This window comes from Lithobates pipiens, unplaced genomic scaffold, assembly GCF_037356315.1.
Source record: "Lithobates pipiens isolate NorthernLeopardFrog02 unplaced genomic scaffold, aLitPip1_a1.2 Scaffold_27, whole genome shotgun sequence".
Lineage (NCBI taxonomy): Eukaryota > Metazoa > Chordata > Amphibia > Anura > Ranidae > Lithobates > Lithobates pipiens.
Window position 1 is genome coordinate 15,409,450 of NW_027507788.1, and position 25,364 is coordinate 15,434,813.

General features: G+C 42.7%; 1 protein-coding gene across 2 annotated transcripts in view; it reads left to right on the plus strand.

Annotated features, from left to right (window-relative positions):
* The first annotated feature begins 4,767 nt into the window (after positions 1-4,767).
* Positions 4,768-25,364, plus strand: part of LOC143933566 (phospholipase A2 inhibitor and Ly6/PLAUR domain-containing protein-like) — a 31,411-nt gene continuing 10,814 nt past the window's right edge. Inside the window, exons 1-4 of one of the 2 annotated variants that reach the window (XM_077456509.1) lie at positions 4,768-4,967; positions 17,602-17,721; positions 18,516-18,662; positions 23,320-23,460. In XM_077456509.1, coding sequence (XP_077312635.1) covers positions 4,919-4,967; positions 17,602-17,721; positions 18,516-18,662; positions 23,320-23,460 — 457 coding nt within the window. In that variant the 5' untranslated portion in view covers positions 4,768-4,918. Of the gene's footprint in view, positions 4,968-11,356; positions 11,580-17,601; positions 17,722-18,515; positions 18,663-23,319; positions 23,461-25,364 lie in introns of those variants that run through there. The other variant, XM_077456508.1, reaches the window with a different exon arrangement.

Below are 25,364 nucleotides of genomic sequence, written 5' to 3' on the forward strand. Positions count from 1 at the left end.
TGAAATGGTATGGGTACATTTGTACCCCATTACCAATTCACACTGGGGGTCCCCTTGTTAAAGGGGGCTTCTAGATTCCAAAAGGCTCCCGGCCCGGAGACCCCCACAGCCACCAAGGAAGGGTTGTGGGGATGAGGCCCTTCTCATTCTCAACATGGGGACAAGGTGCTTTGGGGGACTACCCAAAAGCACCCTCCCAATGTTGAGGGCATGTGGCCTGGTACGGTTCAGGAAGGGGGGCGCTCTCTCATCCCCCCTCTTTTTCTGTGGTCTGCCAGGTTGCGTGCTCGGATTAGGGTCTGGTATGGATTTTTGGGGGGACCCCACGCCATTTTTTTAAAAAAATTGGCGCGGGGTTCCCCTTAATATCCATACCAGGCCTGAAGGGCCATGAATCCAATGCTTGCGTACTAGGAGGAAGATTTTCCGGGCCGTACTGCGCTTGCGTCTGCCAGGAATCCGGCGCATGCGTACTAGGAGGAAGATTTTCCGGGCCGTACTGCGCTTGCGTCTGCCAGGAATCCGGCGCATGCGTACTAGGAGGAAGATTTTCCGGGCCGTACTGCGCTTGCGTCTGCCAGGAATCCGGCGCATGCGTACTAGGAGGAAGATTTTCCGGGCCGTACTGCGCTTGCGTCTGCCAGGAATCTGACGCATGCGCACTAGGAGGCTGTTTTCCCAGGACCGTACTGCGCATGCGTCGGCTGTAAATCTGACACATGCGTACTAGGAGGCTGTTTTCCCGGGACCATACTGCGCATGTGGTCAGCCGGGAATCCGACACATGCACACTAGGAGGCTGTTTTCCCGGGACCATGGTACACATGCGTCGGCCGGAAATCTGACGCATGCGTACTAGGAGACTGTTTTCCCGGGACCGTACTGGGAATGCGTCAGGCGGGAATCCGACGCATGCGCACTAGGAGGCTGGTTTCCCAGGGCCGTACTGCGCATGCGTCGGCCGGGAATCTGACGCATGCGTAGTTGGGGGAGACAGTTTTTTGGAGCGCTCTCATTGGCTGGGATTTGTTTGGACGTTCCTCCAAGATCCTCCATAATGACTCCGCCCAGGTACAAAGGGGGAGGGGTGTCTATGTCTCTATACATTGTTACATTTCAGTATATACTCTAGTAGTAGATGTAAAGCCGGTGTCATGTCAAATAGTGTCGCCCGTAGGATAGTGTCCGCTGTGTACTGTGCATGCACAGTACACAGGACAACCACATTTCGAAAATACCCGAAGATGAATGGCGCCTGCGCCGTGAGTCCAGGTTTTAGCCCCACCATCCAAGTGGACATAGAGTTAGAATAAAAAGAGCCGAGCACAGCGAGGCCGTGCCCGAAGCGTGGCGAGCGAAGAGAGCCCGCGAGGGCCCCTCTAATATGTGCAGCCCTATGTCCACTTGGATGGTGGGGCTACCACCTGGACTCACAGCGCAGGCGCCGTTCATCTTCGGAGATTTTGCGAATCTCCTTCTGCTCCGTACTGCACAAGCGCTGCGCCTGCACAGTACACAGCAGACACTATCCGATGGCCAGACGCTATATGTCACAACACTGGATATGTTTCTAGTTGATGATCCATGTTCTTGTCAGGTTCCCGGATCTATATTTCCTCTCCCGACTCTCCTCACATTTCTCTGCCTTGTTTGTCACTTGAAGATTCCTAAACCATCTCAGGACTTCCCAAACATATTTCCAGGTCAGATGATTCCCAATCAATAGAACCTCTTCCATCCCCCTACACCCGTCTCTGTATGTGGGAGGTGATTGGTGGATGTGTGTTTTCTGTACATTGTGTGATCAGTGCTGTGGATGATGTTTTCTGTGTACATGTGATGTGACATGAAAGCGGACATGTTGCTACACCCACCGGAGTTTTGCATTTTACACGTGTTTACACGCGTCCCTTTCAGATGAGCCGGTGATCTGCTTTTTTTTTCTCCTCCGCTGTCAGCTTGAGGCGTAAAAAAAAAGCGATCACAAGCTTTTGTTTTGATCATGTGATCAGTTGTCATTGGCTGACAGCTAATCACATGGTAAGGGGCCGGCCCCTTACTCGGATCGGTGATCACACGAGTCTCATTGGCTCAGTTATCACAGCGCGCTCCGCACAGGGGAGGACGTCATATGACGGCCTCCGGGGAATTCAGGTCCGCGCTGTGGCCGCCGTTCAGCTATAGTGCGGCTGTCAAGAGGTTAAATGTTTTTTTCATTTCTCTTCTATCCTAGTATGCACCCGGTCTCCTTTTTGCCCCCCTGCAGCCACACTGTGGTGGAACTGGGCTGCTGCCTCTGGGCCGTCCCTGTCCTGACCCGGGCCGACTGGTGACATCGGTGTAGGTAGGGGAGCATTGTCATTTGGGGTTTCGGGGGGTGGGGGGGTATGAGGGGGTGCCATGTCGCTTCTCCATTATCACACATCATATTTAATTAATGTTTCTATGTACTATCTATGTTTAATTCTTTGCAATTTTCAATTTCCTCTTAGAGCTACATTTATTATATTGGTCACGTCTTATTCCCCCGAAGAAGCCAATGGTTTGTAGAAACGTGTAGGGAAGAATTGACGCGCAACTTTAGCAGGCCAAGACCATTCCAGCCAGTAGCAATTGTAATGCGCTCTCCTTTTCTTATTGGATTTTAATGAATTTTTTGTATGTTTTGTATGTCTACAATATTGATGTAATAAAATACTTTATTTTGAATGATTTCTTGAGTCGTCTGGCTCCATGATAATCCCCGTTCCCTTTGTTCATTTTTTATAATAATCATTGGGATGAGGTGCCATAACTAACTAGGACATATCAGTCACAGCCCCCTTCCATTTCTATATTATATTATATGAAATGATAATATGTGTATTATGATGTGTGCTGAGGTGCCCATCCCCCCCTCTCACCGCCACACATCCACATTCAGCAGGCCTTTCCTAGTGCCTCTGTGTAGAGGTGATCAGAGAATGTGATGTAGTGTGTTCCCAGCACTATAGGGGGCAGTGTGGGGATTTCTACCATAGAACATTGCTGACTATCAGAGTCTCCTCTGCACCCCAATCCTACACCGGGGGGGGGGGGGCAGTAAAGGCAGGCTGTTGATTTCTGGATTTATTGTGTTCTATTTTACATGGATCGGGCTCAGAGGAAGCAGAGATTTATAGGTGAGATCTCATTCTAATAAATAGAATATGTCTAGGTACCCCTCCCCCACATGGAGCTCATCCAGGACCCCCCTCCCCCACATGGAACTTATCCGGGACCCTCCTCCCCCCATATGGAGCTCATCTGGGACCCCACATGGAGCTCATCCAGGACCCTTCTCCCCCACATGGAGCTCATCCGGAATCCACCTCCCCCACATGGAGCTCATCCGGAACCCACCTCCCCCACTTGGAGCTCATCTGGGACTCCCCCTCCCCCACATGGAGCTCACCCTTGACCCTCCCCCCCACATGGAACTTATCCGGGACTCCCCCTCCCCCACATGGAGCTCATCCGGGACCCCCCTCCCCCACATGGAGCTCATCCGGGACTAGGGTTGCCACCTCAAGTCAAACCTGAACACTTTAGCGGTGCACAGCATTTTTTTTTTCAACTATAAATATATTTTGCAATTAAATAACATTTCTAATCAAATGAAGTTAGGCACAAGAGTCCCCCCTTTACATCAGAGTCCACAGAGTTCCCTTACACTGTAACCCTGATGTAAGGGGGAACATTGAGAACTCTGTTGCACTGAGAGGACTCTGATGTAAGGGGAAACACTGTGGCTTCTAGTGTAACATAGTTGGCAACATTGTAAAAAATATGTATAGGGCCACTTTGTATGTAGGCGGAGTCTTATTATAATTAGGGGACGGAGCATGCATTTGTAAGCATTACATAGCAAAAAAAAAAATGAAGAATGTGAGATGAATGAGAGATGGATGGAATGGAAGTTTTTTCGGGAGCAGTGATTTTAATACCAAGTCCGGCGGATAATCCGATCGTGTGTACGCGGCATTAGAGTCTGTAAAAGACTTGAGGCCGGGGAGGAGGTTCACCTTCCAGCAGGACAACGACCCGAAACATCCAGCCAGAGATACAATGGAATGGTTTATATCAAAGCATATTCATGTGTTAGAATGGCCCAGTCACAGTCCAGACCTAAATCCCATTGAGAATCTGTGGCAAGACTGTAAAATTGCTGTTCACAGACGCTCTCCATCCAATCTGACAGAGCTTGAGATATTTTGCAAAGAAGAAGAATGGGCAGAAATGTCCTCTCTAGATGTACAAAGCTGGTAGAGACATCCCCAAAAAGACTTGCAGCTGTAATTGCAGAGAAAGGGGGTTCTACAAAGTATTGACTCCGGGGGGCGCCATACAAATCTACCCCCCACACTTTTCACATATTTATTTGTAAAAAAAATTGGAAAACCATTTATCATTTTCCTTCTACTTCACAATGATGTGCCACTTTGTGTTGGTCTATCACATAAAATCCCAATAAAATAAGTTTATATTTTTTGGTAGTAACATGACAGAATGTGGAAAAATTCAAGGGGTATGAATACTTTTTCAAGGCTCTGTATTTTTTCAGTCCAGTCTGACAGCAGACGGGTCTCAGGCTCTCATCTGTGCTTTTCTAATTATACACAATACAATCGTCGCTCGCTGCGGAGTTCTCCTCGTTTGTCACATGAACAACCACGACTGTCAGACTAGCAGATGTCGCCCCCCGGGGGGGGGGGGTTTGGTGGGGGGACGGTTGGGAGGGGGATTTGCTGTCACCGTCCGCCTCCGCTCTGCCGCGCTCCCTGCCAGGGGACGTTTCTGGAAGCTCTGCAACCGGCCAAAAAGAAGAGACAGGTGACCGGCGTGCAACACAGCGATCGACTAACGGCAGAACACGACACCGATCTTCCCCGCTGAAGTCATGGGATCCCTCTTCCCTCTCCTCTGTCTGTCTGCTCTCCTTTCCCTGGGTGAGTAACATAAAAATAAAAAAGCTTCCCCGGCTAACCGCCAATCACAGCCTTGTTTTTTTTTTTTTTAAAGTGACAGTTATTTTTAGATGAGGCCAATGAGATTTATTACAGTCACACAGCAGGAAATAAAGAGCCTTATCCTTCTGTAATGCCGGCCATATACAATTTCATTCAAACGTTCGTACGGAAATTGATATCAATCAAAAAGATCCTGCCTTCACTGATCCTCCCCTTTTTCCTCTGTCCCCAATCCATTTCCTGATAGTATAGAGCCTTGGGGGCGCTCTGCACATGCTCAGTTTGGTGTGTATTGCTAGGGAGTTGTTGTTTTTTTTCTTGGGAGGGTGCATGTGATCAGAAATAGACACGTGCAGAACGGAAAAATGTGTTTCGTTTCGCTATTTACATAAATGTCTTTAGTTAAATTCGTTTCATTCGTTTAATTTGTTTTCGGAATTTGTTTTGTTTATTCGTTTTTGAATCGATTCAAATTTTTCAAATTCGGATCAATTCGAAAAGTTTTCAAATCAATTTCAAATAATTTTTGCATTTGAATAGTTTTCACGTTTTCCAGTCGTATCCGTCAGCAGTCCACTCCGGCAGTACCTATCAGCAGTATCCCCCAGCAGTACCAGCCAGCAGTACTCATTAGCAATAATACCCCCCAGCAGTACCAGTTAGCAGTACCCACCAGCAGTACAAGCCAGCAGTACCCCCCCAGCAGTACCAGCCAGCAGTACCCCCCCAGCAGTACCCCCCAGCAGTACCCAGCAGCAGTACCAGCCAGCGTAACTACCAGCAGTACCCATCAGCAGTACCCCCCGGCAGTACCAGCCAGCAGTACCCCCCAGCAGTACCCATCATCAGTAACCAGCAGCAGTACCAGCCAGCGTAACTACCAGCAGTACCCATCAGCAGTACCCCCCGGCAGTACCAGCCAGCAGTACCCCCCCAGCAGTACCCCCCAGCAGTACCCAGCAGCAGTACCAGCCAGCTGTAACGACCAGCAGTACGCATCAGCAGTACCTAGGATTGCCACCTTTTTTCAAGCCAAACCCGAACACTTTAGCTGCACAGGGCATATTTTTTTCATAGTATACACTATAGGATTATAAAAGACCTGGGACACCTTTGGGTGCCCCAAGGAGAGTGGTAATGCAGTGCCCTGCGGCAAACAGCGGGTGTGGCCAAACTGCTCTTACTAACATCATGCCCCCCAGTGATGCCAAACCTACCCTCAGAGAGCGGGTCGCAGATCCCGAATGGCAACAGATTTTTGTGTTACTATCTAAGCTACTTGGGGAGCCACAGCCCAGTCTAAATAATGTGTCAGGGTTTCAGGCAGATTGAAACCCGGACACAGGATTCCAAACCCGAACTGTCCGGGTGAATCCTGGACAGGTGGAAACCCTAGCAGTACCCCCCGGCAGTACCAGCCAGCAGTACCCAGCAGCAGTACCAGCCAGCAGTAACTACCAGCAGTACCCATCAGCAGTACCCCCCGGGAGTACCAGCCAGCAGTACCCCCCAGCAGTACCCAGCAGCAGTACCAGCCAGCAGTAACTACCAGCAGTACCCCCCCGGCAGTACTAGCCAGCAGTACCCCCCCCCCCGGCAGTACTAGCCAGCAGTATTCCCCCCCCGGCACTACCAGCCAGCAGTACCCATCAGCAGTACCCAGCAGCAGTACCAGCCAGCAGTAACTACCAGCAGTATCCTCCAGCAGTACACACCAGCAGTGCTCACAAGTGGTACCCGTCAGAAGTACCCCCCAACAGTACCAGCCAGCACTACCCAACAGCATTACCCACCAGCAGTACCAGCTCTGGAGGACAGCCAGCAGTAGCCACCAGCTATAGCCGCCCTGGGGGGCAGCAGGAGCCAGCGATACCTGCATCATGAATCCTGGGGAAGAATTGAAGATTGAGGTCAGTTGAGGTGCAGATACTGCTGTGCATCAGTGTGAAAGCAGCTTTAGGTCCCTTTCACATGACTGGCCCATTCGGGTCCGTCTGACCCAAACGGACTCTCCATTCACCTCTATAGAGTGGCAGATGTAAACGTACTTGTGTCCTTTTACACCCGCCTATCTCCAATCCGATCTGCTTAAAAAAACAGGAGATCTTTCACCTTCTGTCTGGGATGGCGCATGTCCATGTCTGCTCTGCATAACCAGAGTGGACACGGAACCCGTCATCCGCCCGCTCCTCTCATTGTGGCCCACGACCGGTTACCAAGTCGCTATAGTGGCCCTCTCTCTTCAAAGGGTTAAGGATAATACTTATGTCCACTAGATGGAGCTAATGACCATATGAAAGAAAAACTACTATGATTATGAGCCCCATCTAGAGGCCATAATGCTGTTTTTTCCTGATTCACTCTTTTCTTTATGAAGAATAACATTCAATCTGAAGAGAAAATAGTAATTTGGCCACCAGATGGAGCTGACAATTGTAGAAAATAAGTATTTATTTCTTATGATCATCTGCTCAATGTATTATCTATAATGCAGTATTTTCCATGATTCACTCTATTCTTTATGAAGAACATTAAACCTGGAGAGAAAATATCCACGTAACATTCAGCCCCTAGATGGAGCTGATGATCCTAGTAAGTAATCGTTTTGCACATCAGCTCCATCTAGTGGCCATAATAGAATATTTTGCTGATTCATACATTCTGTTTGAATAGAAAGCATTCAACCTGCAGAGAAAATATCAGAGTAACGTTCGTTTTTGCTGAATGCTAATGCAGTCTCACAAGATGAATAGCTCTTCTAATTTTTTATTTTTATTTTTTAAATAAATACACCCCTTGGTATTTGATTTACAATAAATCACCGTTATGGTGCAGACAATTGTTTTACAGAGGCGTACTAATTTTATGGGTCCCCTAGGTGGCGCTGCTTTGCTCTTACGTAAAGCTGCATGCCTGTCTATCATTTCACCAGGCAGGAATCACTTGTAGCCATAGGAGTGTGTTTACAATAAAAAAAATATTTTTGTGAAGCTGCATGTATATTCTTTATGTGTGAATCGGAGGAAAAAAACAAATGTTATTAGGCTATTTTCTCTCCAGGACGAATGTTTTTCATTCATAAGAGCGTGGGAATTCAGGATTCAGTTTTAGCCCTGGTTCACAAAAGCTGTGACTTCTCATGAGACTTGCTGCAACGTTCGACACAGAAAGTCGCAAAACTTGCTACTCTAGTATTACAAGCTTTGCTCTCATTTATAGTTTCTGTACCTGCAGTGCGCTGTCATTCATTCTGCTCTGATTGTACGGTGTTAATCACCACGCCTTTGAGTTTGGCATCATTATTTTCTTCTTGTAACATTTCTTGTCTTACAAGACAATAAAAAAATGTAACTTAAAAAAAAAAAAAATAATCGCAGAACATTCATTTAAATGGGCGCCATCCTAATTGCTGAGACTCAAGTCGCATCAGCAAAAAAAAAAAAAAAATAACACTACTTTTCTTCCCTGTGACATGAGTGCCATAGACTGCAATGTAAAAAAAAACAAAAACAAAAAAAAACCACAAAAGTCGCAAAGAAGTAATTTTCTTTGTCTCATCTTTGCGGCTTTGATTTGCGATTTCAGAGGGTTTCGTAAGTTTACCAGTATGTGTCACGCTCTCCGTCGTTATGATTTTTTCCAAAGCCAAAGTCGCATGAAAGTTGGCTTGACGCTGCAATGCAAAGTCGCACTGGAAGTCGCAGGCCTTTGAGTGCCGTAGCAGTGTGAACTGAACCTTAGCCATGTCAGAGCAGCCAATACAAACAAGGTTTAGCATTATCAGGAAGCCGATCCAAAGCAAGGATATTCAGGCGATGCAGGAGGGTTCATGTAGACGGGAAAGTGGCTGAAAAAAGGCCGATGGAGATCAGCAGCACTGCTTTGAGAAAAAAAAAAAAATGATTGAAAAAAAGCTATTTGTCTTATTAGCCACTTGCCCTCTGGATGGTTTATGACCTTCATGACCGGGCCAATTTTTTTTTTTTTTTGCGATACGGCACGGCATTACTTTAACTCACAATTGCGCGGCCGTCCGACGCTGTACCCAAATAAAATTGATGTATTCTTTTCCCCACAAATAGAGATTTTTCTTTTGGTGGTATTTGATCGCCTCTGCGGTTTTTATTTTTTGCGCTATAAATAAATAAAAAAATCGACAATTTTGAAAAAAAAAAAAACAATATTATTTACTTTCTGCTATAAAACTCATCCAATAAAAAAATTTAAAAAAATCAAATTTCTACATCAATTTAGGCCAATATGTATTCTTCTACATGTTTTTGGTTAAAAAAAATCCCATTGATTGGTTTGCGCAAAAATTATAGTGTCTGCAAACTATGATATATATATATATATATATATATATTTTTTTTTTTTTTTATTATTTTTTTTTTATTTTTATTTTTTACTAGTAATCAGCAACTTATAGCAGGACTGCGATATTGCGGCAGACAAATCGGACACTAAAGCCTCGTACACGTGATCGGATTTTCCGACGGGAAATGTGTGATGACAGACAGAAAATCTGACTGTTTGTACGCTCAATCGGACAATTGTTGTCGCAAAACAGTCATTTGAAGTAAAACACACAGCCAAGTATTATTCTACACAATTTTTTTATTGTGCATTAAAAAAATAGAAAACAAATAAAATTAGACATGCTATCAGCCAATAGGTGCATTCTATGCATCCAAAAATATAGAAAATATAACAAATCTAATTATTATTATTCAACCAAAATATAAAATAAAAGTCTCATGTATGTGTCCTGCTTCTTAATATAGGGAGTCACCAATGGCAAGAGTTGGTGAAAGCAGGGGCTCCTCATCCGGGAAATAATTCAGAAAATCATCCGGACAATTCTCCTGGAGCTCCCGCAGCAAAGGCATATGACATAATATGACATAATTGGTCACGATTAATAAAGCAACCAATTTTTCGTCCAAGAAATCCTCCTCCTCCTGTTCCTGGACTGGACTTGGGTCAAAGCAATAACTCCAAGGCCAATAAAAAAATGACATGTTACCTCCTCCGATTCCCGCAACATGGCTGGTTGATGAACGGCCGTTCAGAAACGAACCAAAAAACACGAAATGAAAAACGCGAAATGAAAAGTGCGAAATGAAAAGCGTGACTCAACACTCACCAAACTTCTACTAACACGAAATTAGCAGAAGGAGCCCAGTGATTACTAACTGTGTGGGGGAGGTCCTTGTACTGTGGGAAGGCAGAGATCCGTGTTCTTGCTTAGCAGAAACACAAGATCACAGTATTCCTTTGTCGTAGGACCGTCGTTCTGCCTGTCTCCCGAACGATCGGCGGGTCCCATCCAATTTACAGCGGGAGTGGGTCGCCCACGTGCGCGCCCCAGATCACGTACCTAGTATATGATCTGGTGCAGAGCGGCCTCCCTGCCGCACGATATCTGCGTAGGGCGGTCAGGAAAAGGTTAAGCTTTGACAATAAAACCTGGAAGCTGATTGGTTTCTATGCAGAGCAGTACCAGATTTTGCACTCTGTAGCGTTTTAGCAAATTAAATGTCGTGAACATTTCTGATTGACTGCTGTAGAAAACTGATTGCAGCTACTTGTCTTATTAAAGAGGGAGTCCACAAAAAAAAAAAAAATTATTAAAAGCCAGCAGCTATAAATACTGCAGCTGCTGACTCTTACTAAATGGACACTCACCTGTCCCAGGGTCCAGCGATGTCGGCAGCCGAGGCCGATCGATTGTTCGGCTCTCGGCTGCCGCCGCCATTCTCGGTGAGGGGTTCAGGAAGTCAAGCTTTGCGGCTTCACTTCCCGGTTCCCCACTGCGCATGCTCGAGTCGCGCAGCGCAATGGGAATGATCTACTCTGTCTCCGGGAGCCGTGTGCGTCCCAGCAGACAGCACGGTGGGACAGAAAGAGGCATAGACTCCCGTGGGAATCTATGCCTGGAAGTGGGTGCAAATACCTTTCTTATACCCCTATCTGCACCCCCCTCCCCCCTGAAAGGTGCCAACTGTGACACCGGAGGGGGGGGAGGTTCTGGATGAGCGGAAGTTCCACTTTAGGGTGGAACTCCGCTTTAATTGAAAGTCTATTTTTATTTACTTTTATTTGTTATTATTTTTCTTTCTTTCTTTTTATTTATTTTCTTTTCTTTTTTTATTATTGTATTTATTTTCTAATTATTTTTATTTTGTCTATTTTTGTTATTTATTTATTTGTATCATTTAAATAGGACAGCCCAGGAAAGGTCTAGAACAGTGGCTGGGCAATGCCCGGCCTTGCCCTTTAATGTCTTTCAATGGGAAGAATTAAAAAAAAATAAAGTGCCCCTTGTACATAGTGTCTGGCTTGTCGGGAAATGGGTTGAGCAATTTTTTTTTTTTGGCTTCATGCTGGAGAAGATTCTTGCATCTTTAAAAGATTTTACTGCTGGAAGCTGCATCATTGTCAGGACCCTCCCTCCACCCAACATCACTGCACCGTGTGCTCCTCACTGCATCATACCGACACACTGCCCAGCCCTGCTCCTCTCTGCACTCCTCACCATGGGCACCCTGATAGCACTCACCTGCATCCTCTCCACCCTCATCACCGGGGGTAAGTTCTATGCACTAGAGGGGGGGACCATGACTTTTATTAAATTGCTATAATGCAGGATTGCCTCTAATGATCCCTTTAAAATGTATGACGTCATAGGTCCTGTCTTTATATCCTGCATCGCACCCCTTGGTCAGGTAGACGGGTGTATTCGGTAAGGCAGTGCAGGGATCAGTAGTGATGTGTAACCAATAGCAGACGCCCTTCTGTCTGGCTACAGCAATAAGAAGCTATAAAAGGTTAATTTCTGATTGGATGCTGTAGGATTACGTAACAGTCTTAACAGTCTATTTTATTTATTTGTATTTATTTTTCTTTTAATTTTCTTTTTTTTTAATTATTTTTATTTCTTTTTCTTATTTATTTTTATTAATTTTTTTTTAAATTTTCATTATTATTGTTATTTCTTGAATTCTTGAAAGTCATATTTATTTTTTACATTTTATTTATTTTTTTATTATTTCTATTTATTTTTTGTTAGTCATATTTATTTTTACATTTATATTTTTTTTTATTATTTCTATTTATTTTTTGATAGTCATATTTATTTTTACATTTGTATTTTTTTTAATTATTTCTATTTTTTTTTTCTGATAGTTATATTTATTTTTCAATTTTTTTATTATTTCAAATTTTTTTTGATAGTTATATTTATTTTTCAATTTTTTTTTATTATTTTCTTTTTTTTTCTTTTAATTTTTTTGTATGTTTTTTTCTTTTATAATTAATTTTTTCAATTATTTCTATTTTTTTTAAAATTATTTTTAGTTTATTTTTATTTTTGCTATGTTTATTCAATGCCTGTTTTGAGAAAACCCTATTTGAATAATATTCGCTTTCCTAAAGATTGCATGGTGTATAAAACGAAGACAACCTTGATCGGTTGCGGCGAGCCTTTCATCAGTCCTTCTAGTTGCAGACGGAGGATTTGCATTCTCTTCCCTGGGATGCTGTGGATCTGCGTTGTATTTTTAGCCTGTGCTGAGTGATGGGAATTGCGCTCATGGCGGTCTCCCCTCTGCAGATGTACGGTGCTCTGCATAGGTGACGGGCTGCAGTCTGCTACACAGCCCAGACTGCACCAATCACTGCCGGCAAAAGGGAAGGGCTCCGACACCAAACCTGAAATACACCCAGCAAGTCCCAACACCGAGACACACACATCTATCATTAGGATTGGCTGAATGCCGGGTCTGGGTGACGGGTGATGGGAAATTAGAATAAAAAAAAGTCATGTATGAAAAAGTGTGCAGGAGACAATCATATAGACATGAGAGAGAGAGAGGGAAGGAAGGAAGGAAGGAAGGAAGGAAGGAAGGAAGGAACAGAGAAAGAGAGAGAGAAGGGAGGAAGAGAGGGATGGTGGGAGGGAATGAAGACAGAGGGAGAGAGGGAGGGAAGGGAGAGAGAGAGAAGGATGGAGAAGAGAGGGAGGGAAGGGAGAGAGATAGAGAAGGATGGAGAAGAGAGGGAGGGAATGGAGAGAGAGAGAAGGATGGAGAAGAGAGGGAGAGAAGGGAAAGAGAGAGAAGGATAGAGAAGAGAGGGAGGGAAGGGAAAGAGAGAGAATGATAGAGAAGAGAGGGAGGGAAGGGAAAGACAGAGAAGGATGGAGAAGAGAGAAGGGAAAGAGAGAGAAGGATAGAGAAGAGAGGGAGGGAAGGGAAAGAGAGAGAAGGATAGAGAAGAGAGGGAAGGAAGGGAAAGAGAGAGAAGGATAGAGAAGAGAGGGAGGGAAGGGAAAGACAGAGAAGGATAGAGAAGAGAGGGAGGAAAGGGAAAGGCAGAGAAGGATGGAGAAGAGAGGGAGGGAAGGGAAAGACAGAGAAAGATGGAGAAGAGAGGGAGGGAAGGAAGCAAGGAAGAGAGGGATGGATGGAAAGAAGGAAGGAAGAGAGGGATGGATGGAAAGAAGGAAGAAAGAGAGGGATGGATGGAAAGAAGGAAGGAAGAGAGGGATGGATGGAAAGAAGGAAGGAAGAGAGGGATGGATGGAAAGAAGGAAGGAAGAGCGATAGAAGGGAGAAAGAAAGGGAGGGAAGGGAGAGAGAGAAGGATAGAGGAGGGAGGAAATGAAGGACGAGAGAGAGACAGAAATTAGTAAGAGAGAGGGGGGGGGAAGGAAGAGAAAAAGAAAGAAAGAGAGAGAGCAGGGAGGGAGGCAAGGAGGAGAAAGAGAAAGGAAGAGAGGGAGGGAGGAAAGGAAGAGAGGGGGAGAGAGAAGGATAGAGAAATGAGGAAAAGAGGGAGGGGGGAAAGGAAGAGAGGGAGAGTGAGAGAGAAGGAGAGAGAGAGAGAAGGATAGAGAAAGGAGGAAGAGAGGGAGGGGAGGAGGAAAGGAAAAGAGGGAGGGAAGGAGGGAAGGAAGAGGGTGTGAGAGAAGGATAGAGAAGGGAGGAAGAGAGGGAGGGAAGGAAAAAAGGAAGAGACAGAGGGGCAGAAAGAGAGGAGAAAGAGAGGGAGGGAGGGAAGAGAGGGAGAGAGAGGAGGAAGAGAAGGAGGGAAGGAAGAGAGGGAGGGAGAGAGGAAAGGAAGAAAAGAGAAAGAAAGAGAATAGAACAGAGAAGGAAAATAGAGAATGAAAGGGATAGATAGATAGATAGATAGATAGATAGATAGATAGATAGATAGATAGATAGATAATCAGGTAAATGAAAGAAAGAACAGATAGATAAGTCAGATAATTCAAAAGGAGGAAGGATGGAACAAAGAGAAGAAGAGAGAAAGCAAGGCAAATATAAAGACAGAGAGGGAAAAGAGAAAGAGAGAGATAAAGATAGATATATATATATTGTATTACTATTATATATCATGCAGTTTCATTGTCTTTACCTTATTTTAAAAAAAAAATTCTATGCAGCATTTCGATTTTTTTATAAATCTTAGGACACAACCCACCTCACCATCCTAGTCTTCTGATTGGTGTATATATTTCTGCCTATGGCCACACCCATTTTATAAGTTATTCCCCCGGAGTTCTCCCTGTGGTATTGCAGGCTTCATTATGACTCAGGACTCTGATGGTCAGTGGTAATGTCTGCACTATTGCATTAGAGTAGGAATGTTCTATATCCTTCTGGGCTGGGACTTTCCTACTTAAAGTAGAACTTTACCCATAACAGCGTGATAAAAAAAATAATTTTCTTTAGCAACGAAAATACATTCCACAATAATAATTATGCTACCAACATAAGTGTGTGCTGTAAATTGCCTCCGGCATTGCTCCTCTTGCTGGAGGCTGCCGTTTTGCTGAAGCCCAGGGCAACAGAGCAGCAGTAAATCTTTAGGCTGTCAGCCGATTGGCCTCTACATTTTTTGGCAGGGTGAGACAGGGTATTCTAAATAATAAACCAAAGTCAGCGCTAGTTGCTAGAGAGAACTAATGGCAGTTAGCATTAAAAGGTCAATATATAAATCCCAAATGGAACAGCATAAAAATGCAGTGAGTGTAAGTGGTTCAAAAAAATGTTCACTTATATAATCACAAAATATTGATAAATCAAGCAAAAAAAAAAGCAATAAAAGCAATAACTAAAATTGTCTTACGTAGAATCTTTTAATAAAATTCTTCAATCTAAAGAAGAATGGTGTCTTGGTCCTTTATTATCCACCATCAAAACCACGTGCAGCACCCCGAGTGTCCTCCATACCCAGCACCGCTATGCACCCACCAGATGTTACGCTACATAACGCAGCTAACCGCGCATGTGCATAGAGGACCACTCAACTCCCCCCAATGCTGACAAGACACCACATCAGGAGTTAACCCAGGAGAGGCGTTATACGCCACTAAATGGGGAGCGCCGCTCACTAGACATGTGCGATTAGTTTTGTAGGAATCGAAAATTCGTACGAATTTCCAGAAATTCTTCCGAATCCGAAATACGAATTTTTTATGCATACGCATTCTGTACGAAATTTCATTTACGAATTTCGGATCCAAATTCGTAACGAAAATTTGCAATTGTTACGAAAAGTTAACGAACCTAAAGCTCCAGGAAGTCAGCGCAGCACAGGGATGGTGGGAACCCCTCATAATGATAAATTCGTCATAACGAAGTTTCGTTATTTTAACGAAAAGTTTACAAATCTAGCGAAAATTCTTATTTCGTACGAATCCGAATTGAATTTCAGACACGAATTACGAAATATGATTTTTTTTTTTTTATACGAAACGTGACGAAACTAAACAAATTTTTTGACAGCGCCCATGTCTACCGCTCACACAATGGAGCCGCAAAGGGAAAGCTCATATATAGTCTAGTACAGGGCTACCAGCCAGGCCCTAAGAGTTACTCGCCACTAGTTTCCCCACCCAACCCTTACCCTGTCCCGCCCCCCCCTCCGATGCGGCTCCACACTCGCCATCAGCTTATTTCCACTTGCCTAATGCGGGCAAGCGTAACTATTGAGGGTATATATTTTATAGAGGTGTATATAGTATACAGAGGTGTATAAAGAGGTGTATATAGTATATAGATGTGTGTATAGAGTATGTATTATGTGTTTATAGTATATAGAGGTGTATATAGATGTATACGAAGGTGTATATAGAGGTGTGTATCTAGTAGTGTATATACAATATAGATGTATATAGAGTGTATATAGTATATAGAGGTGTATAGACTATATAGATGTCTATAGATGTTTATATAGTATATAAAGGTGTTTATAGAATGTATATAGCATATAGAGGTGTATAGAGTATTTAGATTTCTATAGGAGGTGTATATAGCATATAGAGGCGTATATAGTATACAGAGGTGTATAAAGAGGTGTATATAGTATATAGAGGTGTGTATAGAGTAAATATTAAGTGTATATAGTGTATAGTATATAGAGATGTATATAGATGTATACAGAGGTGTATATTGAGGTGTGTATGTAGTAGTGCATATATAATATAGATGCATATAGAGTGTATATAGTATATAGAGGTGTATATAGATGTCTATAGAGGTGTATATAGTATATAGAGGTGTATAGATAATATAGATGTCTATAGAGGTGTATATAGTATATAGAGGTGTATATAGTATATAGATGTCTATAGAGGTGTATATAGAGTGTATATAGCATATAGAGGTGTACATAGTATATGGAGGTGTATAAAGAGGTGCACATAGTATATAGAGGTGTGTATAGAGTATATATTAAGTGTATATAGTATATATACACTATATATTAAGCATATATAGTATATAGAGAAAGAAGTATATAGAGGTGTATAAAGATGGATACAGAGGCGTATATAAAGGTATGTATGTAGTATTGTATATATAATATAGATGTATATAGTCTATAGAGGTTTATAGATGTCTATAGAGGTGTATATAGTATATAGAGGTGTATATAGAGTGTATAGAGTATATATAGGTGTATAGGCGGAGCACAGATCACACAATCACGGATTCTATAGTATGGATACTTGATTGTTATACAGTTAGAGGGATCGACCCCCTCCGATACAGTTCCACATACTCTCAGCTTATTTCCACTAGCAGTATGTGAGCAGGCTAGTGGAAATTGTAAGGGCTGGTGTAGTATCTTAATTAAAAGAGGGCAATAAAGCTGGGTATAAATAAAAAGCAGTCAGTTTTACACAACAGTCCACTTTGACAGTAGTAAAATCACATTGGTTTTGCTCTAGGAGCAATCAAACGATACAAATTGTGCAACAAACACTTACAAAGAGGGCTCAATCCTCTGAGGATGTGCCTTTGCACGAAACACGTTGGGGTGGAGCTAGGCGTTAAGGTCACGCCACCCCTTCCTTTTCTGGAACCAACGGCCATATTTGGAAGTGTTTGTTGCACAATTTTTATTATTAGATTCCCCCCTGGAGCAAAACCGATGTGAATTTACCACTGTTGAAGTGGAATATTGTGCAAAATTGGTTAGTTTTCAGGGTGTTGGATTGTACACTCTGCACGGACCAGTCTAGTGACTTTGCCTAGGCTAAGATGACTTTCAAAAACTTCTACTATAACTCCTTACTTTCTCTTTTTATTTTCTTCCTCAGGTCATGCTATTCATTGCACAGTCTGCAGGGCTGAAGGGGGAGACTTTACTTGTACTGGGGAAGACAAAGAATGTGGAAGAGATAATGTGTGTGCCGCTACCAGCTCAATAACCATGATGGGTATCGTATAACATCTCTTGTGTTCGGTTGTGTTCTCATTATGGCAGATGGTATGAAAGGGCCAGTCTACCCGCAAGGGAAATTTCTGCATTCGGTGGATGCTGCAAAGTTAAACTGATGGGCGTAACTCCGCTTTAAAATTTGATATAATATTTGGGGGTTCTAAGTGGCTTTCTAGCAAAAAATAATATTTCTTTAAATGTAGAGGAGGAGTGTCAGAATTGGCCCAGACTTAAATGCCCTGTACACACGGTCGGAAATTCCGACGGAAAAAGTCAGATCGGATTATGTCGTTGGAAAATCCGATCGTGGGTGGGCTCTATCGGACTTTTTCCATCGGAAATCCTGATGGAAAAAGTTTGAGAGCTGGATCTAAAATTTTCCGACAACAAAATCCGATCGGACTTTTTCTGATCGTTTTAGAGAATTCCGACGGACAAAGTGCCACGCATGCTCAGATTAAATTACGAGACCAAAGCTATTGGCTACTAGCCTGAATGTAGTCCCGTCGTACGCAACGAATGTCACCTCGTTCCAAACGATCGGATTTTCCCACAACTTTGTCCGATCGTGTGTATGCATCACAAGTTTCGGACAAAATCCGTTGGAAAAAATCTGACGGATTTTGTGATCGGAATATCGGACCGTGTGTACGGGGCATTAGTGGTTTGGGTTTGCAAAGACATTTAGTGCACACAAAGAAGATTTATATCCTTTAAAAGGAACATATTATAGTGAAAATGTCTTCTTCGTCTTGTTCATAACCTCTTGCTTTGTTTTCTCTCATCCTGCAGAGGGACACAGTACAAAATCTTTCTCTCGGTACTGCGCAAGACGAAGTAACTGCGGAGCGTCTGGGAGCATTGTGTTCCAGGGAGGATATTTTAAAACAAGCACCTCCTGTTGTACCTCCGATTACTGCTCCCCCACCACTCCTACGTGTAAGTTAACACTAAGCTGACACTAGATGCCATAAAAGGTATTGGGGGTCCTACTAGCCCAGGAGACCATAGCTTAGGAGACCATCCAACCTGAACCTACCCATTGCTTCCTATCCCTATCTAGTCAGTATTCTTTTTTCTTTTTCTTCATCTTCTTCCTTCTTCTTATTCATCTTTCTTCTTCTCCTTTATCTTCCTTCTTCTTCTGCTTCTCCTTTATCTTCATTCTTCTTCTTCTCCTTTATCTTCATTCTTCTTCTTTTTCTTCTTCTTCTCCTTTATCTTCATTCTTCTTCTTCTTCTTCTTCCTCTTCTCCTTTATCTTCATTCTTCTTCTATTTCTTCTTCTTCTCCTTTATCTTTATTCTTCTTCTTCCCCTCTATCTTCATTCTTCTTCTTCCCCTCTATCTTCATTCTTCTTCTTCTTCTCCTTAATCTTCATTCTTCTGCTTCTTCTCCTTTATCTTCATTCTTCTTCTTCTTCTCCTTTATCTTCATTCTTCTTCTTCTTCTCCTTTATCTTCATTCTTCTTCTTCTTCTTCTCCTTTATCTTCATTCTTCTTCTTCTTTATCTTCATTCTTCTTCTTCTTCTTCTCCTTTATCTTCATTCTTCTTCTTCTTCTTCTTCTTCGTCTTCTTCTCCTTTATCTTCATTCTTCTTCTTCTCCTTTATCTTCACTCTTCTTCTCCTTTATCTTCATTGTTGTTGTTCTTCTTCTTTATCTTCATTCTTCTTCTTCTTTTTCTCCTTTATCTTCATTCTTCTTCTTCTTTTTCTCCTTTATCTTCATTCTTCTTCTTCTACTTCTTCTTCTTCTCCTTTATCTTCATTCTTTTTCTTTTTCTCCTTTATCTTCTTCTTCTTCTCCTTTATCTTCATTCTTCTTCTTCTCCTTTATCTTCATTCTTCTTCTCCTTTATCTTCATTCTTCTTCTTCTTCTTCTTCTTCTTCTTCTTCTCCTTTATCTTCACTCTTCTTCTCCTTTATCTTCATTGTTGTTGTTCTTCTTCTTTATCTTCATTCTTCTTCTTCTTTTTCTCCTTTTATCTTCATTCTTCTTCTTCTTTTTCTCCTTTATCTTCATTCTTCTTCTTCTACTACTTCTTCTTCTCCTTTATCTTCATTCTTTTTCTTTTTCTCCTTTATCTTCTTCTTCTTCTCCTTTATCTTCATTCTTCTTCTTCTCCTTTATCTTCATTCTTCTTCTCCTTTATCTTCATTCTTCTTCTTCTCCTTTATCTTCACTCTTCTTCTCCTTTATCTTCATTCTTCTTCTTCTTCTTCTTCTTTATCTTCATTCTTCTTCTTCTTTTTCTTCTTTATCTTCATTCTTCTTCTTCTTTTTCTCCTTTATCTTCATTCTTCTTCTTCTACTTCTTCTTCTTCTCCTTTATCTTCATTCTTTTTCTTCTTCTCCTTTATCTTCTTCTTCTCCTCCTTTATCTTCATTCTTCTTCTTCTCCTTTATCTTCATTCTTCTTCTCCTTTATCTTCATTCTTCTTCTTCTTCATTCTTCTTCCTCTTTCTTTCTTTCTTTCTTTCTTTCTTTCTTTCTTTCTTTCTTTCTTTCTTCCTTCTTCTTCTTCTCTTCACTCAGGAATCTTCTATGTGATCCCCCCCCCCCCAATTTATATCACTTGATTAAACCATCTAACTTGCTTTTTAACGCTTTGAGGACCAATGGACGTATTTGTCCCATGTTTTTAATTGCCTGTATCATCTGATTAAGAACTTAAAATACTTTTTTTTTTTGGTTTCAGAGTCAAAATATTAGTTCTTATCAACAAATGTATCTAAAATGTTGCCAGTTATTTCATGAAATGGCTCAGTTACAGCAACTGAAGTGTACGAACTTAAAAAAAAAAAAAAAAATTTGAAGATAATCTTGTGGTCCTTAAAGGGTTAAACCCTACTATATATTCATAGCTGTTGTATAATTCATTATCTTTCCTCATTTACTGTATACTCTATGGTTAAAATGTTGTGGATTTTGAAGTGTGTTTGTGGGAACTTTTGCACATTAAGCCAAAAGAGCATAGCCAGGTACTGATGCTGGAGAAGACCTCGCTCATCCAATTCATCCCAGTTCAGTAGGGTTGAGGTCTGTGCAGGACACTTGAGTTAGTCTACACCAAATTGATCAAACCATGTCTCTATGGAGATGTTGGATAAGAAGATCTGGCACGTTTTAATAATCCCAAAGGTGTCTAGTTGGGTTGAGATTGGGGCTTTGTGCAGAACACTCCAGTTCCTCCACACCAAACTGGTCAAACCATTATGGAGCTGGCTTTGCATACAGGGGCACAGGCTTGGTGGAACAGAGAAGTACCTTCCCCAAACTGTGTGATGTAGCACTAACAGTGTTCTTCATTGGAAATTCCAGAGATCCATCATTTTGAGCCATCATTTTCGGGGGTGTCGAAATACTTGGGGCATATAGTGGTAGGTGTGATGGTCAGGTATCCACAAACTTTTGGTTATATAATGTGTGTGATAAAGGTCTTTAGCCAAATGACATGTCTACAATCACTGTAAACAGCCACAGAGCATTCCGCAACTTCATCATTCAACTTTGATTTCATATAGCCATCCCTCTAGTGCAGGGGTCTCCAAACTTTCAAAACAGGGGGCCAGTTTATTGTTCCTCAGACTTTTGGGGGCCAGACTGTAGCCTGTGATAGTAGAAAATGTCCCGACGTCAGCGGGAAAAAACAATGTAATTTCTCAGTGTCAGTGGGTGGGATTGTGCCCACTGTTGGTGTCATTGAGAGGATTCATGCCCCATCATTGGTGTCATTGGGCCCAATTGTTGGTGTCATTAAGGGGGGAATTGTGCCCCATCGTTGGTGTCATTGGGAGGAATTGTGCCCAGGGGCGGACTGATAACTCATGGGGCCCCCGGGCAATAGGAGATTATGGGGCCCCCGGGCAATAGGAGAAGATTATGGGGCCCCCTGGGCAATAGGAGATTATGAGGCCCTCAGGCTATTGGAGATTATGGGGCCCCCAGGCAATAGATTATGGGGCCACACAGAATACACACACACACAGACACACAATATACACACACAGTATACACACACACAGAATACACATACACACACTGAAAAGGTACTGGAGAGGCGGGGCAGCTACAATCTTGGGATTTTTAAATAAACACAGATTTTTACATACTGTTCCTGGTTTTATTGAGGCTGGCAACCCTGATGGGTCCCATCAGTGGCCCTCGGGCAGTGCCAGAGTGCCCGAATGGTCAGTCCACCCCTGATTGTGCCCCTTTACTGGTGTTAATGGGGAGGGGATTATGCTCCATTGTTGATATCAGTGGATGAAATAGTGCCCCAAGGGCAGGATAAAAGCAAGCGAAGGGCTTCATCTGGCCCTTGAGCCTCAGTTTGTAGACCACTGCTCTAGTGTGCCCATTGTTTAGTGATGAGTCAATGGGGTTGATTTACTAAAGGTATATAGCCTGTTCAGTTTACAAGGGAAGTTGAACATTGCCAAGGAATTTTCCCCAGAGATTAGTGAATGTGCTGAAATTTCACAAAGAATACCCAATCACATGCAACGAAAATACAAAAAAATTATATTTTTGTTAGCACATTGGATGATGGAAGCAGAGTTTCAGCTCATTCATGTGCAACTTCCCTTGCAAAGTGAACAACCTTGTTGCATTTAGTAAATAGACCCCGATGACTGAATGCAAAGAGGCTGATTTACTAAAGGCAAATAGATTTTTCACTTTGGACAAATAAATCATTTCACAACGGCTATGAACATTCAAAGTAAAAAGCCAGTTAGATGGTTTTACCAAATCATCTGAAACAGGAAAATTATCACCTAACAGATTTCCAAGGACAAGCCAAGAGGTAGAAGGAAAGACTGAAGGGCAGCTTGATTGATTGACGATGGAAGAGGACCTAAGCCCTTGTACACACGGTCGGACATTTCGACAACCAAATTCGTCGGATTTTGTCCGAAACTGTTGCATACACACGGTCGGACAAAGTTGTCGAAAAATCCGATCTTTCAGAACGTGATGACGTTATTTTGTTACGATGGGACTACGTTCAGGCTAGTAGCCAATAGCTTTGATGTAGGAATTTGATCTGAGCATGCGTGGCACTTTGTCCGATCGAAATTCTCTACACATGATCGGAGAATGTCCTATCGGACCAGTTGGTGGGAAAATATTTCCAACATGTTGGAAAATTTGGTCCGACGGATATTCCGACGGAAACAGTCCGATGCATACCACACACAGTCGGATTATCCGACAACACGGTCCGATAGGACACATTCCCACGGATTCTCCGATCGTGTGCACAAGGGCTAAGAGAGCTGGGATTGAGTGGATAGGGATAGAATGTAATGGGTAGATTAGAATGTTCTATAACTGTACACTAAGCCAATGTCTTCCAGGGCCACCAATGGAGATACTTTTTTTTTAATGGCAGCTAGTGTTATCATCACTCCAATCATATGCAAGCCAAAATATCATTTATTTATTTTTTTTTCATTTTTCTTGAACATGACTGGGTAGTCTTTCCAAAGTGAGTTTTCACCATATCCACTAAGCTCTTGGGAAAATTCCCTTTCAAAGTTAAAATTCTTTTGAATGACTGACAAAACCCACATCTCTTGCTCACAGTGCCTCAAGATGCCATTCGCCGTAATGGACTGAGTTGTCGAAGCTGTACGGCCCTTGACTCTGATTGGTGTCACACCAAGGAAACAATAGATTGCACCGGAGACGAAAATAGATGTATCCTGCAGAGAGATGTGTACTCAGGTACTTGTGTTATTGAAATTACTGTTTTTTTTTTATTCTTTTTTTTTTTTTGCTACAGTTAGGAGCAGAGAGCTGGAGTGTGACAGTCCCCAGCTCTCTGTTCAGGGAGCTCTGAGAACTGAGCGATCTGTGGTGTTTGATCGCTCGGTTCTCAGTGTTAGAGCCGGCAGGGGACAGATGCAGAATCTTACCTAGGTAAATATGAAAAAAACAAACAAACTCAACTCTAATACTTCTCTTTTAACCACTTGCGGATGGCCCGCTGTAGATATACTGCGGCAGGGCAGCCGCTCTGCACCAGATCACGTACCTAGTATGTGATTAGACACTTCCCGGGCCTGGGGCACGCCGTCGGCGGCCTGCTCCCACTGTGATTATAGGAAGGGAGGGTGACCCCTGGAAGTAGCACATCTATGGTGTCCCGGTGCAATGAATGGAGTAGCAACCTCAGCCTGGACTCCAACCAGGCCACGCCCCCAACGTGTTTCACTCTACCCCCCGGAGCTTAGTCATAGGGATAAGGAGTAACATGCAAATCAGGAATAACACGTCTGACCCCTGATCCATGCGTTCCCCTAGTACAGTGATGGTGAACCTTGTTTTGGAACTACATTTCCCATGATGCTCAACCACACTGCAGAGTACATAAGCATCATGGGAAATGTAGTTCCAAAACATCTGGGGTGCCAAGGTTCGCCATCACTGCCCTAGTACAAGCACCTCCCCCACAGTAAGAAAACACCAGCTAGGCACACAGTTAACCCTTTGATAGCTCCTCTTGTTTTTTTTTTGTTTTTTAGCACTGAGCAGTGATATTAGTGTCACTGGTCCCCAAAAAGTGTCGAAAGTGTCAGTTAGGTGTCCGATTTGTCTGCTGTAATAAGTCGCTGATCGCCGCCAGTACACTAGTAAATAAATAAATAAATAAAAATATCCCATAGATTGTAGGCGTTATAACTTTTTTGTGCAAATCAATCAATATACGCTTGTTGGGATTTTTTTTTACCAAAAATATTTTACATTTTTTTTTTAATTGGATGTGTTTTATAGCAGAAAGTAAAAAAAAATACTTATTTTTTTCAAAACTGTTGGCCTTTTTTGTTTATTACACTAAAAACAAAAACCGCAGAAGGGATCAAATAAAAACCACAAAAAGAAAGCTCTATTTGCGGGGGGAAAAAAGGACATAAATGTTATTTGGCTACAGCGTCCGACGACCGCACAATTGTCAATACTTTTGGTAATGTAGTGTATCAGGAATATGAAGTGCTGGGGTAACAAACGCTTTAATTGTTCTTGCTGCTGAGCATCCATATGCTGGGTTTCCTTGGTGCCCCCACCTCCTCTGCAGGGTGCACCTATGTCATGTAAAGTGCCCTACATGATATAGTTGTACTAGCAATCATGAAACATAGTTACGTGGTAGGTGAGGTCGAAAAAAGACACAAGTCCATCAAGTCCAACCTATGTGTGTGATTATATGTCAGTATTACCTTGTATAGCTCTGTATGTTGCGGTCGTTCAGGTGCTTATGTAATAATTTCTTGAAACTATCGATGCCCCCCGCAGAGACCACCGCCTGTGGAAGGGAATTCCACATCCTTGCCGCTCTTACAGTAAAGAACCCTCTACATAGTTTAAGGTTAAACCTCTTTTCTTCTAATTTTAACGAGTGGCTCGAGTCTTGTTAAACTCCCTTCCGCATGGCGTGGAAGGGTTATGTAGAACATGACGTTCTATATAACTGGTTACATAGGCCATGACAGCCTTTGTTTTTTTCTTCTGCATTAAACCTCAAGGGTTAGACCTTTTTGCCAAGACCAGGGCAATTCTTGTTACCATACCACAAGGCCCAGCCAATGTGCTGGCACTTTCCTTTTATTTTGCAGATTTATTTAGATCTC